This window comes from Lutjanus erythropterus, chromosome 6 (genome assembly GCF_056507025.1).
Source record: "Lutjanus erythropterus isolate fLutEry1 chromosome 6, fLutEry1.hap2, whole genome shotgun sequence".
Taxonomy (NCBI): Eukaryota; Metazoa; Chordata; class Actinopteri; order Lutjaniformes; family Lutjanidae; genus Lutjanus; species Lutjanus erythropterus.
In genome coordinates, this window is record NC_139322.1 from 38,434,675 (window position 1) to 38,452,740 (window position 18,066).

The 18,066-nt window shown below is 39.0% G+C and overlaps 1 protein-coding gene across 2 annotated transcripts; it reads right to left on the minus strand.

The window, feature by feature from the left end:
• Nucleotides 1-3,581: 3,581 nt before the first annotated feature.
• Nucleotides 3,582-14,949, minus strand: tpx2 (TPX2 microtubule nucleation factor). Of its 2 annotated transcripts, none has more exons than XM_084721839.1 (17): nucleotides 14,813-14,949; nucleotides 14,154-14,295; nucleotides 11,912-12,043; nucleotides 10,871-10,994; nucleotides 9,865-9,927; nucleotides 9,554-9,664; nucleotides 9,079-9,188; nucleotides 8,814-8,962; nucleotides 8,245-8,416; nucleotides 8,012-8,150; nucleotides 6,427-6,646; nucleotides 6,193-6,288; nucleotides 5,912-6,085; nucleotides 5,671-5,817; nucleotides 5,457-5,568; nucleotides 4,311-4,477; nucleotides 3,582-3,954 (listed from the first exon to the last, which is right to left on the minus strand). In XM_084721839.1, exons 2-17 carry the CDS (start codon nucleotides 14,263-14,265, stop codon nucleotides 3,844-3,846), a joined length of 2,139 nt encoding a protein of 712 aa, XP_084577965.1. In that variant the 5' UTR covers nucleotides 14,266-14,295; nucleotides 14,813-14,949; the 3' UTR covers nucleotides 3,582-3,843. The 2 variants fall into 2 exon arrangements, with proteins under 2 accessions (XP_084577965.1, XP_084577964.1); XM_084721838.1 differs by having other exon boundaries at nucleotides 4,311-4,495.
• Between the last annotated feature and the right edge of the window lie 3,117 nt (nucleotides 14,950-18,066).

An 18,066-nucleotide genomic window follows, 5' to 3' on the forward strand; every position in this document is an offset into this window, starting at 1 on the left:
CAGTGTGGGTACCACAAATATTAGAAATACTGTATGCAATACAATTCAACACCAGCAATGCAGGTCAGCTCCCAGTGTGTTTTGTATTCTTCATTCTCTTACCACTTTTTCCAACTATTCATACTCATTTCTACACTTTTCGTGCCTTTTTCAACTCTGATCTACACATTCACACTTTGAATGAAAACCGCAATACTCTACTACTACTCTACTACTATTTATTCATCTTTTCAAGCACATTCATTTTAATTTGACCCTTTCCCACTTTTTGCAATTCATACTCCTTCAGTCTTCATTCACAGTTAAACCAGCTATAGTTCTGCTCCCACTCATTATTCAGCAATGCAGTTCAGCACCCAGCTTTATATTTTCATACCTTTCCCAATTTTACAACTATTCCATACTGTAGTGGGAAAATTATATGCTGAACTGGTCACTAATGTTCCTCTTAGTCACCTCTCATGTATTGTCAGGCACTAACTGGATACTCATCCTTGAACACACAGCTGTTCTCCCTTTGGAACAACAACTTCTGATAACACAATCACATCCTAACCCTCCCAATAAGCACTTCAGCTCCTAACCCTATAAGACAGATTTACATTCTTGACTCATTATCAGTTCCTTTTACACTCTGTGTGACTGTGTACTGATCCTTTGCAAAGTTCTATTAAAACACCACAAAGACAGTCTTGGTCTTCGTGCCTGTTTTCATTTTCAGATTTTCCACAATACTCTTTTCAGTTCTTATCTACTCATATATACTTTACACATGTTCCACAGATTCTATACATTTGGGGTATTATTCATCTATTCAAGCCAGCAATTCAGTTTAATGTCAGCAAATATTCCAGAACTTTCATGCATTACTGTTATTACTTACCTTTTAAGACCAGCAATGTAGTTTAGCTCCCAGCTTACACTGTATTTTGCATCCTCCATTCCCTTCCGTCTTTTCCAACTATAATACTCCTTTCAATTCTCATCTACTCGTTTATATTCTGAAAATATTCGTCATTGAAATATTCCACATCTTCCATAAATTACTGACAGTATTATTTGACTTAAAGCCAGTAATGCATCTAGCTCCCAGCTTATATGTGCTATATTTTCACCCCTTTCCCACTCTCCACCTGTTCATGCACTTTTCATCTTATATCTACTCATTTATACTTTAAACCAGAAGCTTCAACAAAACCTTAAAATGTTCCACATCTTTTATACATTATTGGTATTATTCAACTTTTAAAGCCAGCATGCAGTTTACACTATATTTTCATCCCTTTCTCACTATTCCATTTATTCATACTCTTAAAAGAAATCTTGGTGACCAGTTTTCAAATGGAACAAACCAACAGAAGAAAAACATAAAATGCCTCCATACAGCTGCTCTGGTGTAATCCAAGTCTCCTGTGTCACTGTGAAACTCCAGTAGTGTTTTGTGGACTAAAAAACTAAACCTGACCTTCAATCAGCATGAGGATGAGTAGATAATGACTGAATTTTCATTTTTGGGTGAACTATCCCTTTAAGCATGTATTAAGTATTACTATTTTTAATGTAGCATTGAGGGCTGTGTCGTCAATGTTGCCTTGTTAACATTCAATATAACCCATAAAACAAGTATGGCTTAGGTACACAGGACTATGATATTCATGAAGGTTTTCTTTTCATAAACAAGTGGTCTCTGTAAAATTAATTTGGGATGAATGACCTATTAAAGAACAAGTGCAAAATTTGTGGTTCTAAATTTCCCTATAAACCTTAATCGCTGGGCCCCTCTTAACCTACTTATCTGCCTCCCTGTGCCCTTTGTGTATGTACACTATAATCTCTATATTACCATGAAGTACAGGTAAACTTCCTTATACCTTTTTTTCTGTTTAGTCAGTTGGAGGCTGATTAAACAAAACTTTTGATTTAGAAACATGAGCACACTGTAAAGCAAAGTAAAGTTCTAAAAGATAACATTTTTCAACCTGAACTAATTTTTCCATATATTTGTGTGTGACTACTGGAGACAGTTGGTCCAGTATTGATCAAGAACACTCAATGGAAATACAGTAATTTGACAGTGCAGAATTTCCAACAGGGATTACACTGCGGCCGTCGTCACAGCTGACAGCTGCAGCAGTCTTAACACTGCACCCACAAGTCATTTAGACACAGAAACATGGGAAAACAGGACCCACGTTAAAAAATACTGAAGTCAGTTGATATGGTAAAACTTGTTTGAAACAGTTGACAGTTGTCTAAGTCAAATATTCACACTGAGTTTTTGGTCTTCCAACTACTGAGAAACCTGTCAGGCACTTCGGTTGCAACACAGATGATCTCTGTGGTCAATGCAGCATGAAGACATGAAATTGTGCAAGTATTGTTTTGTATATGGAAGTACCAACACTAGGTATTGTAACTATCAAACATTCTATTGATCAGGTAATGTATTAGTAGTGTGGAATGGCTGGTAGCATTGTGCACGGTAACAAACTTCACTGAACTAATGCTGCAATCTATTGTACTCTGAAAAACAACCTACGACATGGGAAAGTCCTATGGAGCAGTCATTCAAGTTGGAATTCCAAGTCAGAAAGTAAGGCGAGATGCATCTAGCCTGAGTTCACTGACAAAACACACCTGACCTCACATTACCTTTAATTTTTTTGTTTGTGTTGTGAAACATGCCCCTAGGTGCCTTTTTCAATTTCCATTTCAGTTGATTTGTGCTCAGTAGACATCTCACCGAACATACAGTAGCCTACTCTTCCCATCAATTTTAAAGTGTGCTAATCTGTTAAGTCAGTTGCTGTAGATGCTTGTGAAGTTCAGAGAGTTTGCCATGCAAACATCAATTTGCTTCAGGGAGCAATGTTTTCTCAAGCAGGATGCACTGGGATGCATTCAGATTGTAAGCCAGGAATACCAACTCAGAGACTCTGACTTGCCACTATTGCAGCATTAGCCAAAACAAACCTCTCTATCAGGGTTTCATTTAGTTCAAACAAGTACGGATCACTGAGCCAACAATAATACACTCCTGAATACCTGTTCACATCTGGAACCAATGCAACTGATGACCCACAGCTGTTTAAAACATCATGCTCTATGGACACTTAAATTGTAGTCTTTCCATAGTGAAAAAGTTTAAGTGGCATCATTAGGCTCCAAGTTATCAGGTTCAAACATACTCAATTTCAGTCATAGTACTGCCAGAATCATTCCTGGATCAACATGGAAATGTCTTCTGTGGGTACTGAAAGTCAGTGCCTCTAGTTCGAGCATATTCTATACATCCTACACCTTTTGGTGCTAAATCTGTAAATGTGGAAACTGCTTGCACAATTTCACTTCATATTATTAGATCTTTTTGTTAGAAATTTACATGCAGCCAAATTACTGCAGTGTAATGAGTCTGAATTGCCTTTTGACCATGCCTGCACAATAAACCAGCAGTTATGGGGTTAGCACAGCACCACATAATTTTGAGTTCTCCTAGTTTAAAGCTGAAGGGGTCAAGCATTATACTGTACAGCCATTAAATATCACTGCTGAATTGGATCTTTAAGAATTGGTAAAATTGGTAGCTTCATTCATAGCTTTTATTTAAAGGAAGTTAGATAAAAAGATTAAAGAATATACAACAAATGGTTAAAATCTAAAGCTAACATGGAACAGAGAAAGACATTTCAAACAAACTTCTATTTACAACTTTACAGACCAAGTAACTGACTAACAATGGGAAATGGAAGCAGAATTCATTTTAAGAGCTCCTGCCAAAAAAGAAAATATATAAAAACATTGGTAGAAATTCTGCTTATTTAACTCCTTCAGAGTGCAGCCTGTTCACAAGCGGAAGCGGTCAGAGAAGTTTGGTGACTGGGGGACTGTGAGAGGAACTTCACTCTTCTTCAGTTTTACAGGTTTGTAGTGTCTGATGGGTTGAGCCTTGTGAACCTGCAGAGGAGGTGAAGAAAATCTACATCAGTCAGACTGTAGCTGTGTACACATGTCCAATTTTCAAAAGGTCTGATCATTTTACCAAGTTGGAATAAATCACACATCATTATATAAACCTCTGATCATTTTATATAGTCGTTTTCCTTGTTGCTTTAAAGTCACTGCACTGTTAACCTGTGTTAAATACAAAACAACCATACCCAGAAAGTTCTTTGAGCAGTGAACAATTCATAATCTGCCTCAAACTGCATTGCAAGTTGAGTCAGAACACAATATTAAAGCAATAAATAGCAACTACAGTGAGTAATCATGTCTCGAATTTCATTTCCAAATAATCAGTGTTTCACAGTGACCTGTTCTTGCCGCAGCCTGGTAATCTCCTCTTTCTCTCGCTCCTCTTCCTCTTGTCTCTGCTGCTCCTCCATCATCGTCCTGAGAGCCTCCTTCTCGCTGACCAGCCGCTCATACTCCTGCCGCTCCCGTGCTCGCCGCTCTGTTGACAGCTCGAAACCCTCCACAACTGTGAAAGAGTGAATGCCTTCACAAGAGTGCCAAGACAGATGGTGGCAAAAACAGGAACACAGTGAGTGACACAACACTGAAGAGTGCTCCAGCCTCAGAGCAGAGTACTGAAACACACTTCAACAGGTTAGAATACTGTCTAGAGTTGTTCTGACACCAGTATTGGAAACACCTCTGATACAACCCAGAATATCAGTTCAGGTATACAAGAGTATATGCACCGATCCAATGTCACATAATTTATCAGCCCTGAAACTGAACCCTGCTGCTTCCCAGCAGTTTCCTGTCAGCTAAAGGTTCCCCAACTTTTTCTGATGCGCCCCCATTCAGAAGACAAAAAAAAAGTTCAAGTCCTCCCACCCAACAATTATCAATCATTAACAATAACTAGAGAAGCAATTAAAATTATTCAAAAGTTGAATTTTTGCCTTGCTAGCCTTGTAATGGCAGCAATTATGCCCCATTTGACATTTTGTTGGCAGAACCATTAATTAAATTTCAGAAGAGCAGCCATTTTGTTTGAGAACCTTATGGTTTCACAGTTCTTATTAAACTGATCATCATGCTCACCTACCGATTAAGAAAGATGCACAAAGTTTTCAATTCTAGTAGGCAGAACTACAGTTTTAATTTTAATGTATGCAGTGTTTTGTGTGGTGAATTGTGTTGTAACATCATAACTGGCATTTCAATCAGTTGATTTGTGTTTGATAGGAAGTCTCTGCAAGCATGTGGTACTACCATAATCCTCATCTCTTTAACTGTATCTGTCAAATCAGCTGCTCTAGATGCTTGCAAAGTTCAGACTGGCCGTACAAACTCAGTTCGCCACAGGCATCCATGTTTTCCCCAAGCTGATACACATTAATACTGACTCTGAACTTGCAATGTGGGTCTGTTATTTAAGTGGCATCAGTGCAGCATGATTGGGAGAGTACAGGATGAAAAGTAAGGGACTGCAGCACTGCTCATCTTACCCGCCGTAGTTCGGCTCTCCTTGCGGGGCTGAAATGGCTCTTTATGAGTAACTGTATTGGGCCTGGCTTTAAATACTGCAGCTTCCTCCTGCTGTTTCTGCTCTTCTCTCACCTACAAGGCACAGATGTCATGTTGAAATTCCAAGGTGAAGACTGACTGTTAATAAAAATAAAAAATAAAAACTGCTGTGTTCAGTGGCAAATCCTGTCATACCATCTGTTCCCAACGAGTGTTTTTCACTGCTCCCCGTTCATCAAGGAGCAGTCTGAAAGGCTCAGGCTTTGTGGGCTCCAGCTTCTTCTTCTCAGGGAGGACCACAGAGTCAAAGTCTGGCAGCGGCTGAGCCTTAAACTGTGGTACCTGCAATATTCAAAAGGAGACACAAGATGGTGACATAACTGTTGCCTTTACTCCAGAGGTCTGACGACACAGGTTGTGGAAGTGTCCCCCCCACCTCTTCATTTCGCAACTCCGCCAGCCTCTTCTCCTTGAGCGCTCTCCTCTCTCGTTCCCTCTCTTCAAAGGAGAACGGACACACCTCCACATGGTGATTCTCTGGTAGCTGGGGCTGGAAGGGGAGGCCAAAGTGAGGCACTGGGGGGGCCTTGATTGGTGAGGGCTTTTTAACCTGAAAAGAATAAAAAGGCTCAAAGTTATTTGCTTGGAGGTGGCTGGAGTGAATGTTGTACTCAGCAAATACAGGGTAAAGAGCCAAGCAGCCAAATGTGTCCTTACTTCCGGAACCCTGGTTTCCACATGTACCCTCTTCTTGAGGGCAAAAGCTGGAGATTCTGGCACAGTTGGAGGCAGAACTTTCTTCTCTGGTAATCCCTGTTGACACAAGGCACTCCTTTTTACAACATTCATATGGAAAAAACCTTCAAAGATTCACATTCTCTCAAACCAAGACAGTTTGTGTGTGAACCCCTTTTTCAACACTCAGCTATTGGCAGTAGGATTTACACTCACCACAACTCCCTCCAGGATCTTTTTGGGAAGAGGCTGGGATTTGAAGGTGTGTGGCTTCTCTTCCTCTTCCTGAGGCTTGGTGGACTGTCTCTCCTGAAGCCTTTTCTCAATCTGCAGCTCGAAGCCTTCAGGTACAGTGGGTTCCTTCACTGAAGGCTTCTTTAGGCCCTCAACGCCCTCCAATATTTTCTTGTTTAATTCCAGGGCTTTGAATTTAAACCTTTAAAAGAAAAGACAATATCAGCTGAAGGCACCAGAGGTTAAAGTGTAAATCCCTGACAGGGTGACAAATACTGACCAATGCAGTGTCACAAGCTTTTGACTAAATCAGCCAAGACTAGGATATAGCACCAAAACAGGCTATACCCCTTTTTGGGGGACAGTAAACCTGGGATTCCACAGATGATGTAAATTTATGTGGATTTTGGATTATATTTTTTGATGAGTTTTTATGAAGTCAAGTTAAACAAAACTGTTTTATAGAGACGTCTAAGGCTGGAGACACTCAATTTTAACTACATGTTTGCATACATTCCTCTATGCCTCCTGGCTGCCTCACGTATGTTGCATCCACACTACACATATGCTGATGCAGACTTGTGGTTACACAGTACATCTCCAGCCTAAGAATCATTCTGTGACCTTGCCTGAACCTGAGTATTCATGATTCCTTAAATTAAGGCTAATCAGTCCTGTGTCATGCTCATTCAGTCTTCCCCAGACACTGCTAAAAATGATGCTGAGATTTAGTCAGACAGTCTGATGTTGCAGTACTGTAATGCAATTACTTAACTCCGGCAGCCTCACACTCACAAGCTAACATTAGCTCTCCATCAGTAGTAACAATTACCATTCTCTGGAGGCTCAAATACTTTCTACTCTTCTTGGGATCCCTTGAGGAAGGATGGGGAACCAGAGAGTTAAATATTTTTGCCATGCCATTGCTGGTTTGTAAACAACTGACCATTGTCTTGTACTAACAGTTTTGCAGGGAGTAAAACACTTTCAAAGTTCTTAAAAAGAAAAAAGAAAAAAAAGTGTAATTTAATGGCGACTAAGCTACACTGCTCCCTTCTGCTACAAGTAAGCAGGGGAGGAGAAAAAAAAAAAAAGATGCTAGGAAGCTCACCGATTCCGTCTTTGAATTCATGAATCTGAAAACTCATTTTCATCTATTTGCAGGTACTGAAATTGCAACACCTATTATATTAACACTTGGCGGGACTCTAAACCGCTGCAGAGACAATTGCACAAGGTCTCCGACCACATTTTGCCATAACAAAGCAAAACAATAGCAGTCACACTGTACACTCAAGTTACAACTTGTTTTATGGTGAAAACTCACACGCATCATGATTTAGCATCAAGGTCATCAAGTACTCAAAACTGCCTTCTGTAAAAGTGCCTGCTACATTAGGCATCTCCAGAACCACACACTTATAAACTATACCAGCTATGCTGTAGTGACAGGTAAAAAAAACTCACACTGGACACACCACCTTGGGGCTACCCTTGAGGTGAGAGGTGTGTGTTAATCATCTGTGGGAAACATCCTGAGTATTTCAAATGCTTTTATAGCTCTTACTTTTGAAGTTTCTCCACCTCTTCAGCCTCCAAATCAGCGCTGCTCTTAACAGTAGGTGGTCGGCTCCTCTGTTTCGTCATTAAATGTGGGGTGTGAGGATGGGTGAGCTTCAGGTGGTCAGCCTTCACTGGAGATGGTCCTAAACAACAAATTTAACGCATGCGATTTTAGTTACACTTAACATCTCAAGTCTGCCACTGAAAATTAGAGGGAAAATAAAAAGAGAAACACACCTCTCTCCTGACTCTTGCGACTGCGCAGATGGTAGCGGTCAGGGGTTCGTTTCTGGAACTGCTGTATCTGCTGAGCCATGGGCACGTAGGTAGATGAGTCCTCCACCTTTCTCTTGTTGCCTGTTGATAGGTTGAAGGGTTTGGGCACTGTGGCACCTTTCATAGCCTTTGCCTTAAAGAAAATTAAGGATGAAACAATAAGTTAGATTCATGTTTCATGTGCCTAAAATGGTTCATATGTTGGAAGATGTCAGATTACTTCACTCTCTGTTCAGTGTTGAGCACAAATCTGTAAACTGTTTAATAGTAAAGGTAGAGAACATTTAGGATCATCTAACAATATATATTTTTCTCCATCAGGTTTTACTCAAATCAATGTGGGCTGAAGCAAAGCATTTCTAAAGTAATTTCTGCTGCTTGGCAGCCAACACTGTCACTGATAATATTTTTGTAGATTACAACTGTAAATAGCTTTTCTGTTACTGTAATATCAATCGGGGGTCTGGGTTTAATACTTTAGCCCCTCAGGATGTAGTAGCTAGAAAGTGATCCTATACACACGAACTTACTGGTGAGGAGGGCTTGCGGAGCTGAGTCATAAAGTCCACCTCCTTGTGAGCTGTGCTGGATGAAGTGGTCGCCTTAATGCGACTGTTCGTGTTGAAGTTGAATTCTTTAGGCACAGTTGCAGATAGGACCATCTTCTTTGGTAGTGGATCTGAAATAACAAGATGCTCCTTGTAAACTCAACTTAAAACCCCAACTTACAGATGCTTGAAAATGGTAACAGAACAGCTCATTAGACAGCACATAAAAGCAGTAATATCTACTCACTGCCAGCCAGAGCAGCTTTATAGCTGGCCTCGTTCTTCTTGCGATGCAGAGCCACTTCCTTCTGGAGGTTTCTGATTCGCTCCAGTTCCTGTGCTTCAGAACTACATGGCCTGTTGGACACATTAGGAAAACCTCAGAAATACAGCTTTGAGGCTGTGCAAGTATTCATTTTTAACCCCATGTAAATCATGGTTTTACTGTAAATCTTGCAAATTTTTAAACTGTCTACTTAAAGCTAAAATTAAATTTGAAACCTTTTTAAACCTCCAAGAATGGCATTTATTTTACACCATGCAGGCAGGCTAAGCACTAAATGAAATTAAATGTACAGATATTCTTGTGACATCCATTTTAGATTATGAGAGACACTGTTGCTACACCAACTTGACTAAAACAGATTAGGAATCAAAAAAAATCATAAAGGTGTGGGTATCAATCTAACAAGCACTGATTTCACCGCTGGTTGTGGACTCACTCTGTGCTTGCAGTGGTTGAAGCAGCTGACCGGGTCTTGGGCACAGCCCTGGAATTCTGCTGCCCAATCCTGCGGGCACTGCTGCGTCTTGGTGGTTGACCAACAGGGCTCCTAGAACAAACAGCTAAAGTTAAAAACTTGAAATGCAGAAAGGTAACAGTGTGTACACTGTGACAGGGTCCTTTATGTAAGAGCATTGTGTAAAAAGGAAGTCTTTTTTGGACCTATACAGTGAACTTTTTTGGTCTAGAAGACTTGGCTAGAGGGAGGGAGAACATCTTAAGATACAACAGCACAATCATGTCACTTACTTTCTGAATTTCTTTGTTGGTGGAGCAGATGGCCCACTGGAGTCCTCTTTACGTTTGGATACCCTAATGAAATATAAATTAGAAAATAATCAGATTGAAATTGAATCAAACTTGCATTAGCCTATGGAGATTAAGTTACAAGTTAAGTTCCCCAAAACATTTAATCCTGCACTTCCATGACGCAACTCAACAGCATGTGCTAGATACTTCCTATAAACCATTTTTGGATGGCAACCTTAGTTTTCCAAACCTTTTCAGCTCTCTTTTTATTTCAACCAAAACCATGAGGTTTTTCTAAACCCAACAGTGACTGAAAAAGAAATTTTAAAGCAAAAAAGGTCAATATTAACTTTGTTTCACATGGGACACAAACTCCAGTCTCCTGGGTCAAAGTTCTGATTGACCACTCATTCACCACGACCTCCTCCTCTGTGCCACACTTTATGCGACATCACCAGACTTCCTAAAGCCTGTGCAGAATCAATTGCACATGTGAAAGTTTGCAAATGGGGTTACCATCCAGACAACGCTACAGATAGCATCGTTCAATCTCCACTTTCTCCATTTTTGTTGCAGTGACATCTTGTCCACCACTGAAAACTTGTGACCACCCACACCCTCTTCATCCATACATCATCCCATCTAAGTTGACTGGTTTAACAAAACGGATTAATCACTAGGGCTGGGTTGCAGTACAGGATACTTTTAAAAGTACCGATTGAAATAATCCAGTACCAACTAGTATCAAAACTTCTCCAGTCAAATGATACTTGCATTCAGTCCTTTTGGTACCCAGATATAGAAAAAAAAGTATTTTCCTCACAACCAACCACATGTGCTCTTCATAAAAAAGTACCTTTGAAAAAAGCAAGTGAATGCATTACTCAACTGGTATCAGTGTCACTTTTAAAAGTACTGGTATTGTATTTTTAAAGGATACCCAGCCCTATCACCCAATAATGTAGTGAGGAAATGTCTTGGAATGTAGCCATTGAAAGGGCTGTACCTGCATGGTTGGGCAGGGACTTGATTAGTGGTCTTCCTCTTTGGTCGGGCACCAGCCTGAGTAGGAGTTCCAGCACCCCAGGATGTGACTATGTTTGATGGTGGCTCTGCTGATGTGCTAGGACCTGGAATGTTGATAGTCCATAAGGGTTAATGATAACCAAATCATGAAGATTAATCACTGAATCACAGAAGACTAATCTAGGACCACACTACAGTTCAGCTTTTAGTGGATATTTTGTATACATCATGATCCAACAGAATCTTTCTAGAGTCAACATGTAATAGCAAAAAGCTCACTGTAGCTTTTTCCACATATGCACTCCAAACTATGCCCTGAGAATCAGGCTGGGACATCATCAAATGTGCCCTTTCATTCATGCAGATATAAGGAGGTCGTCCATGTCAGACGTGTAAACACATGTTAGAAATACTCTGTATGGCTGAGGCATGGGGAGATGTCTACAGAGCATGCAGGAAGAGGAGGACTTATCCATAATGATGACTGTTTGTGCCTTAAAACAAACACAAACTGAGTCTCAAAATGAATTGATTGACACGGAAATGGGTGATAGACAGTGAGATAAGCCAATGCCAGTCTGGCTGCTCTGCAAGAACCACATGTACTGTGGTTTGCAGGACACACTTTTTAAGATCAGATGAGGAAAGGTGTGTTTTATTCTGTATGAAGACAAAACAGATCAATGTAAGAGTGACTACAGGCGAGCAGCTGCACACAGTGTAATGTTATCAATACGGCTGCTGAGCTGCACTATTCACATGAGGCTCACCTGGACACTGGACTAGGGAGACCGCAAGGTTCCATTCAAAAAAAGTGGACATGAGTGTCCACACACACACACAGCTCCCTGTAGTAGTTTCTAGATAATTGCAGACTTGCAGTGCATGTGTGAAAGTCTGGAAGCATCTTGCTTTTGTGAAAGTCTGACGAATAAGATTAACACTTGCATATTTATACTCAGAGTGCTGACTTATACATATACACTTGTAGTCATTAGTTATAAAAGTACAGAAAACTAACCAGGGTCCACATCCATCTTGACTTGTGGGGTTACAATGGCTCTTGGCAGGTTGTGTATATCACTTCTCCTGAAGGGTCCGTCATGCCTCAAAGGTGTTTTAAGGTGCCCATCTGCTTCCTGGGCCTGTTGCTCTGCATAGGAAAAGACAGTAACAATCAAGAAGGCGTGGATACTTCTTGCAGATACATTGAATTATTCACTGCTGAAAACATTTAATCATTTAGCTGACTAAGTGGCATGCAGCCAGATTGTTGGCGATTATTATTCTTGTCCTTCATCATACTGTTCTTCTTTACCATGCAGTTGAACAAGTTAATTCAAATTCAGTGTCTCACTGAATCCCCATTCTTGTCCAGTGTCAACAAAAGACATCCCTAACAGTGATGCTGTATAGCACATCATTGTATGAATGTGGAATAAAGTATGGATGAAATGATTACCATTTTTACAATAAACCATTGTAACATTCCTTGTGATAAGCATTACGGTTTCAATTTTAATTGAGTTCCACAGGAAAACAGCATTGCAGAATCTCCTAAACAATTGAAGTGAATGGCGAGCAGTATTCAAAACATGAAAAAACAAAAATATAAAATGGCTCCATACTGTTTTTCTGGTGTAATCCAAGTCTCCTAAAATCCAACATACCAAGCTGACTTGAACGAAATCCTTCACACCATGTTTAAGCCCAAATGTTCACTGTAGATCCTTAGTTTGACACCAAGTTCTCATATGCATGCAGTTGCCTGGACCGAGTGTGTGGGGTGGCAGTGTGCACACACAAGTGAACTGCATGTAGGGGCTTTAGGAAATTTAGATTACACCAGACAAGCAGTATGGATGCATTTTATATTTTGTTTTTGTTTTTTCACCCATTTTGAAAACTGGTTACCATTCACTTCAGCTGTTTGGGTGATTCTGCAATACTGTAAATAAAAAATAAAACTCAAGCAGTGTTTTGTGAACTAAAAACTAAACCTGACCCATGAGGGCGAGTAGATAATTGCTGAATTTTTAATTTTAAATGAACTACCCCATAATAGTACACTTATAAAAACTCACAGTAAATACTGCCCAGCCTCAACCAAAGTTGACAGTCTCCCTGATGCAGGTACAGAATGCAACATGTTTGTGTTGCATCAGTGAAACAATGCAGAGGACATAATCCCATTTAAAATCGTTGTCATTTTTTATATAAAACTTGGTCAGGTATTTAAATGTGTGCATCAGTACTTTTTTACATTTTAAACACAATAGTACTGATATCGTGATAATTTTGGTCACTATAATGATGGTATGAAGTTATGAAGTTTCATAACATTTCATACCCGTTAGTGCTGTGATTTAATTTTGCACACTTATTTTTACTTCTACATAATATAACTAGTAAGGACTAGTCTGATCTTGACAGTTATACATGAGCAAAAATGTAGCACAACATAGATGTTAAAGCACCATTTATTTAACTATTAAAATTGTCCTTTGATCGCTATCCTTGAGATACTGATCTAAATATCAAAGGGCTACAGATTAATCTGTGGATTTTCACAATCAAGCAACAGATAGCTTGGTCCATAAAATGTACCAAAATTGTGAAAAGTGATAATCACAAGAGGCAAAAGTGACTTCGCTGTCAGTCTAAAACAGACGCTTCATTTACCATCACTACATTTTGCTTGAGAATTTTCTAAATAGCTGACAATTACTTTCAATCAACTAACAGTGGTAATTATTTTGGCCCCAGTTTACACATACCATTACAACTTCTATTTCATACGTAAAGTTGGGAGGAGAAATGAGGGGCTGTGAGCTACACCAACGCCATTCACTTCCTGCAAGCAGATTTTTTTTTCTTCCAAACACATCTACGTTAAAATTGTCTTAATAGCAGCACTGGAAAAACAGTTTACATGGGGGCATTAATTATGGTTTAGTTAGACAACTACAACAAAGCTCATCTCAACAAAACGGTTTACTGCTTGACTCAGTAATATGTAAATGGAACTTCTTTCCATTATATTGACCACTGACTGCACCAAGTTATGTCCAGTGGAGACAGATATGAGTGGTTTCTGTGACTGCATAAGGGATGATGAAGATGAACGCATCCTTAAAAAAAAAAGATCTGGGAAGTTGGGCTAAACTGAACTACCCACGCATATTACACAGTTCGGGCGAAATAGAATAAGCAAATGTTTGCTATGGTCTCAAGTCAAATAAAAATGTTGAATGATGACTTACCAAACCACTTATCGTCGCTTTCCGTGTTGGCCAGTTCTTTCAGATCCACTACTTGGCATGGGGCGTCATATTCATAGCGATCAGAGGCGTCGCCGCAGTCGCTCTCGGCCATAGTTTCAACCCGTGTTATTCGACAACTCACCTAAAGATGACACCAGTAAACACGGCAAATATTAAATTAAGTGCTTTTCAAGGAAAGTTTGCGTTGACTTAACCGCCCAAATTAGCGATCTAGTCTAGCATTGTTTTAGCTAACGTTGTTGCTTCTGCTAGCTGTATTTATGATGGCAACGAGTGTGCGAAAATCGGCAAACGGACTGGAATAGGACGAGAAAAGAGATGTGCGTTTAACCAACACGCAACTTATTTGCAGTGCTAATGCTAAAGAATGGCGTTGAGGAATCGTACTTTCAGAATACGAGCTGCACGTTAACGTTACCGAGGAAAAACAACTAGCTGGCTAGCGTTAAGCTAACAGCTAGCTAAACTAAACATAACTTGTCTTCATGAGCTTACGTTAGTTAGCGTTACATGACTCAAAGTATCAGCTTATTCGGAATAACACACAATAAGTACTGCTACATTAACGTGGCTATACCGTTTAGTAAATTTTAACTTACGTAGCAAAAAAAAATATACGGTCTCTTGAAAAAGCTTACCGCAGCCGACTATTCCCAGAGTGTCTCAGATGAAACTGAGCGCAGACCGTTGGTGTTCAAATTTCCTACCTTTTGAACCAGCCAATGGCTAACGTCATGTACGTCAGCTCGCAGCTTATTGGCTCATACAAGTCAACTTCCTCTAACCTGACCACATGACCAGTTTGGTTTAAAAGTCTGTGCGGACGCACAACTACTGATGAAGAAAAAAACAACAACAACAAAAAATGTGTTCGGCTTTACATTTCAGTACTTTGAAAGTACTGAAATGTAACTTATACTTAAAACCATTTAAGAAAAGCACAGAAGCTAACTGGTGACAGTGAACAAACTTTTGTTATTTCTGCCAAACTGGTAATGCATTAATATGTGGGGATACAGTACGGGTTGACGATGAATTGTTACACTTTAACATGAAATGAAAAGTGAATTATGTTTTAAACACATCTGGTGACAAGTTTGAGTTAAATGTAAGTCTGTTATGTGCAGGATTTAAGATATTATGGTATTAAATGAAAACGGGTAGAAGTCAATGCTAAAGCGTCGATTCTGATGCCTCCGCCTGCAACAGTTTCATACAACTGTGACTTTTTGTGTTCCCTACACCTGACTGAAAGCCTTGAATCATTATAAATCCTATTTGCAAGTGTCTCAGGAGTTTGAGAATTATGGCTCTATTGATACAGTACAGTTAATGAGAAAAGATTGTAAGGAAAGAGCTATTACCTTTATTACCTAATAGTACCCAACATAGTTATTCAAAAATATATCAAAGTCAAATATAAAAAAAATCTTTAAAATTGACCAAGTTATTGGCATAAGTGTGTTTTTAGAGACAGGTCTGCCAGGCGGCCAATTTGCGGCCATCTCGAAAGCATTGGTCTCCAAAATTTAATCAGTTCATGTACCTGTTATAGAGTGTTAGCACACAAGATTTGGTGCAAATCCGTCCACCCGTTCAAAAGTTATCGCATAAACAAAAAAGTCAGCCATCTTGAAAATGCTGGCCTCCAAAATTTAATCAGTTCATGTATCTATTATAGAGTCTCAGCACACAAGATTTGGTGCAAATCCGTCCACCCATTCAAAAGTTATTGCGCAAACAAAAATCTGTGACAGAAGGACGGAAGGATGGACGGACAGAAGGATGGACGCACGGACTCACGTACGGCTGGACAACCGGAGAACTGTATGCCTCCGGCCCGGCACCTTCGGCAGGCTGAGGCATAATGATATGATAAGATAAATTGTATTGATACCAAACATCCTTATGGTGTCTGGTTATCTCATAATTTCGTCTTTTTTATCTCATAATTTTGACTTTTTTTAATCTCATAATTATAACTGGGGATATTTTTATTACAGTGGTGAAAATAGGCTTTCATAAATTTTACTTTACAGCAGCTCTAAAAAGTACAGGTAGACAGAGGAGAGTGTGATAAATAGAATGAAGATGAAATAAATATAAATTAAAAATATATAAAATAATTAAGAAATATAAACTATTAAATTAATCAAACACTCAAGACTGTAACTATAATAAGAAAGATGTACAACATACAACATGGGCAACTTTTTTATACAGCGGCAGGTAAACTGAGAGTGAAACATCACTGAGAGTCATACCCGGGGCAGTTACACAGCTCACACCTTCATTTTGTGCTGAAAGATGAACTGATTAGATTTTGGTAGTCAAAGGTCAAAGTTCAAGGTCACAGTCACCTCACGTTTGTCCCATTGCTATGAACGTGATATTTCAGGAACATCTGGGGGGATTTCATTAGATCAGGCACAAATGTTCGCTTGGACTAAAGGATTTACTTATTTTGTGGTCAAAGGTCAAAAGTCAAAGGTATCTGCCAAACTCATCCACATTAAAAATGGTCTGAACTACAACAAAACCAGACATCTCAACAAAACGGTTTACTGCTTGACTCAGTAAAGTCACTAACTAACGATGACGAGTTCTGTCCAGTGTAAGCAGAGAGGATTGGCTTCTATGACTGAATAAGGAGGTAATGAAGATCACTGAATCCTTTAAGCCATAACAAAGAAACACTGATCTAAGCAAGTGTTCTAAATGCATGATATTATACAGTTTGTGCTGAATTGCTGGAAGGTGCACAGGCAAAATAGAATTGGCAAATATTTGTGATGGTCTCAAGTCAGATCAAAATGTTGAATGATGACTTACCAAACCACTTATTGTCGCTTTCTGTGTTGGCCAGTTCTTTCAGGTCCACTACTTAGCATGTGGTGTCATATTCATAGTGATCAGAGGCATTGCTGCAGTTGTTTTCAGCCATAGTCTTAACTCTACTAAAGATGACACCAGTAAAAACGACAAATATTAAATTAAAGGCCCTTTAAGGAAAGTATGTGTTGACTTAACTGACCAAACTAGCAATCTAGCTTCATTTTAGCTAACGTTGTGACTGTGATCTCACAAAACATGTTTTTTGTAATAACTGAATAATTTATACTCTAATTAAGACAAAATCCTGCACACATCTCTAATAGGATAACATGATGAGGTGATGACATTTTATATTCAAAAGGTCAAAGGTCAACTTCAATGTGACATAATAATGTTCTTCAAAAACACTTGATGCTCTCTCTCGCTCTCTCTCTCTTTTTTTTGTCTCGCTCTCTTTTCTGTCCCAGCAGTGACATTTTGGATTTATGATAAAATGTGTTATATGATGTTTGATAAATATATGCCCAATGTTATTAAACATCTTGACATAAAAATAACTACTAAATAATGCATTTTATAGGTCCAGACACCTCTTTAGTTAGTGTCCCAAAACTATGGTCTCAATGATACATAAAATTACTTAATAAAATCACAAAATGACATTATTTATCATATAAATGTAACTTTACACCATATTATGCCTGTCCTATACTTAATGTCCTTACTGCGATGCTGAACAGATTCCATAGTAAAAGGTTTTTCTTAAAGCCAAACAGTTCTAAATCCCCATTTTTAATTATTTAGTATTTACAGTGATAAAGAAAGCATAATGAAAATACATTTAAATGTGTCATTTTTTATGAATTAGAAAAGGAAAATGTATAAAATGAAAGTAAGGACATTTTGTACAAGAACAAGTGGTGAAAACCCTAAAAACATAAATATCCTATATTAAAATCTAAACGACTACATACAATTTGTGACAGTGTTTATAAGTATTACAGACTGATGGTTAAAATTAAAATTCATAGTTTTTTTTTCTTATTTTGGAGAGTCA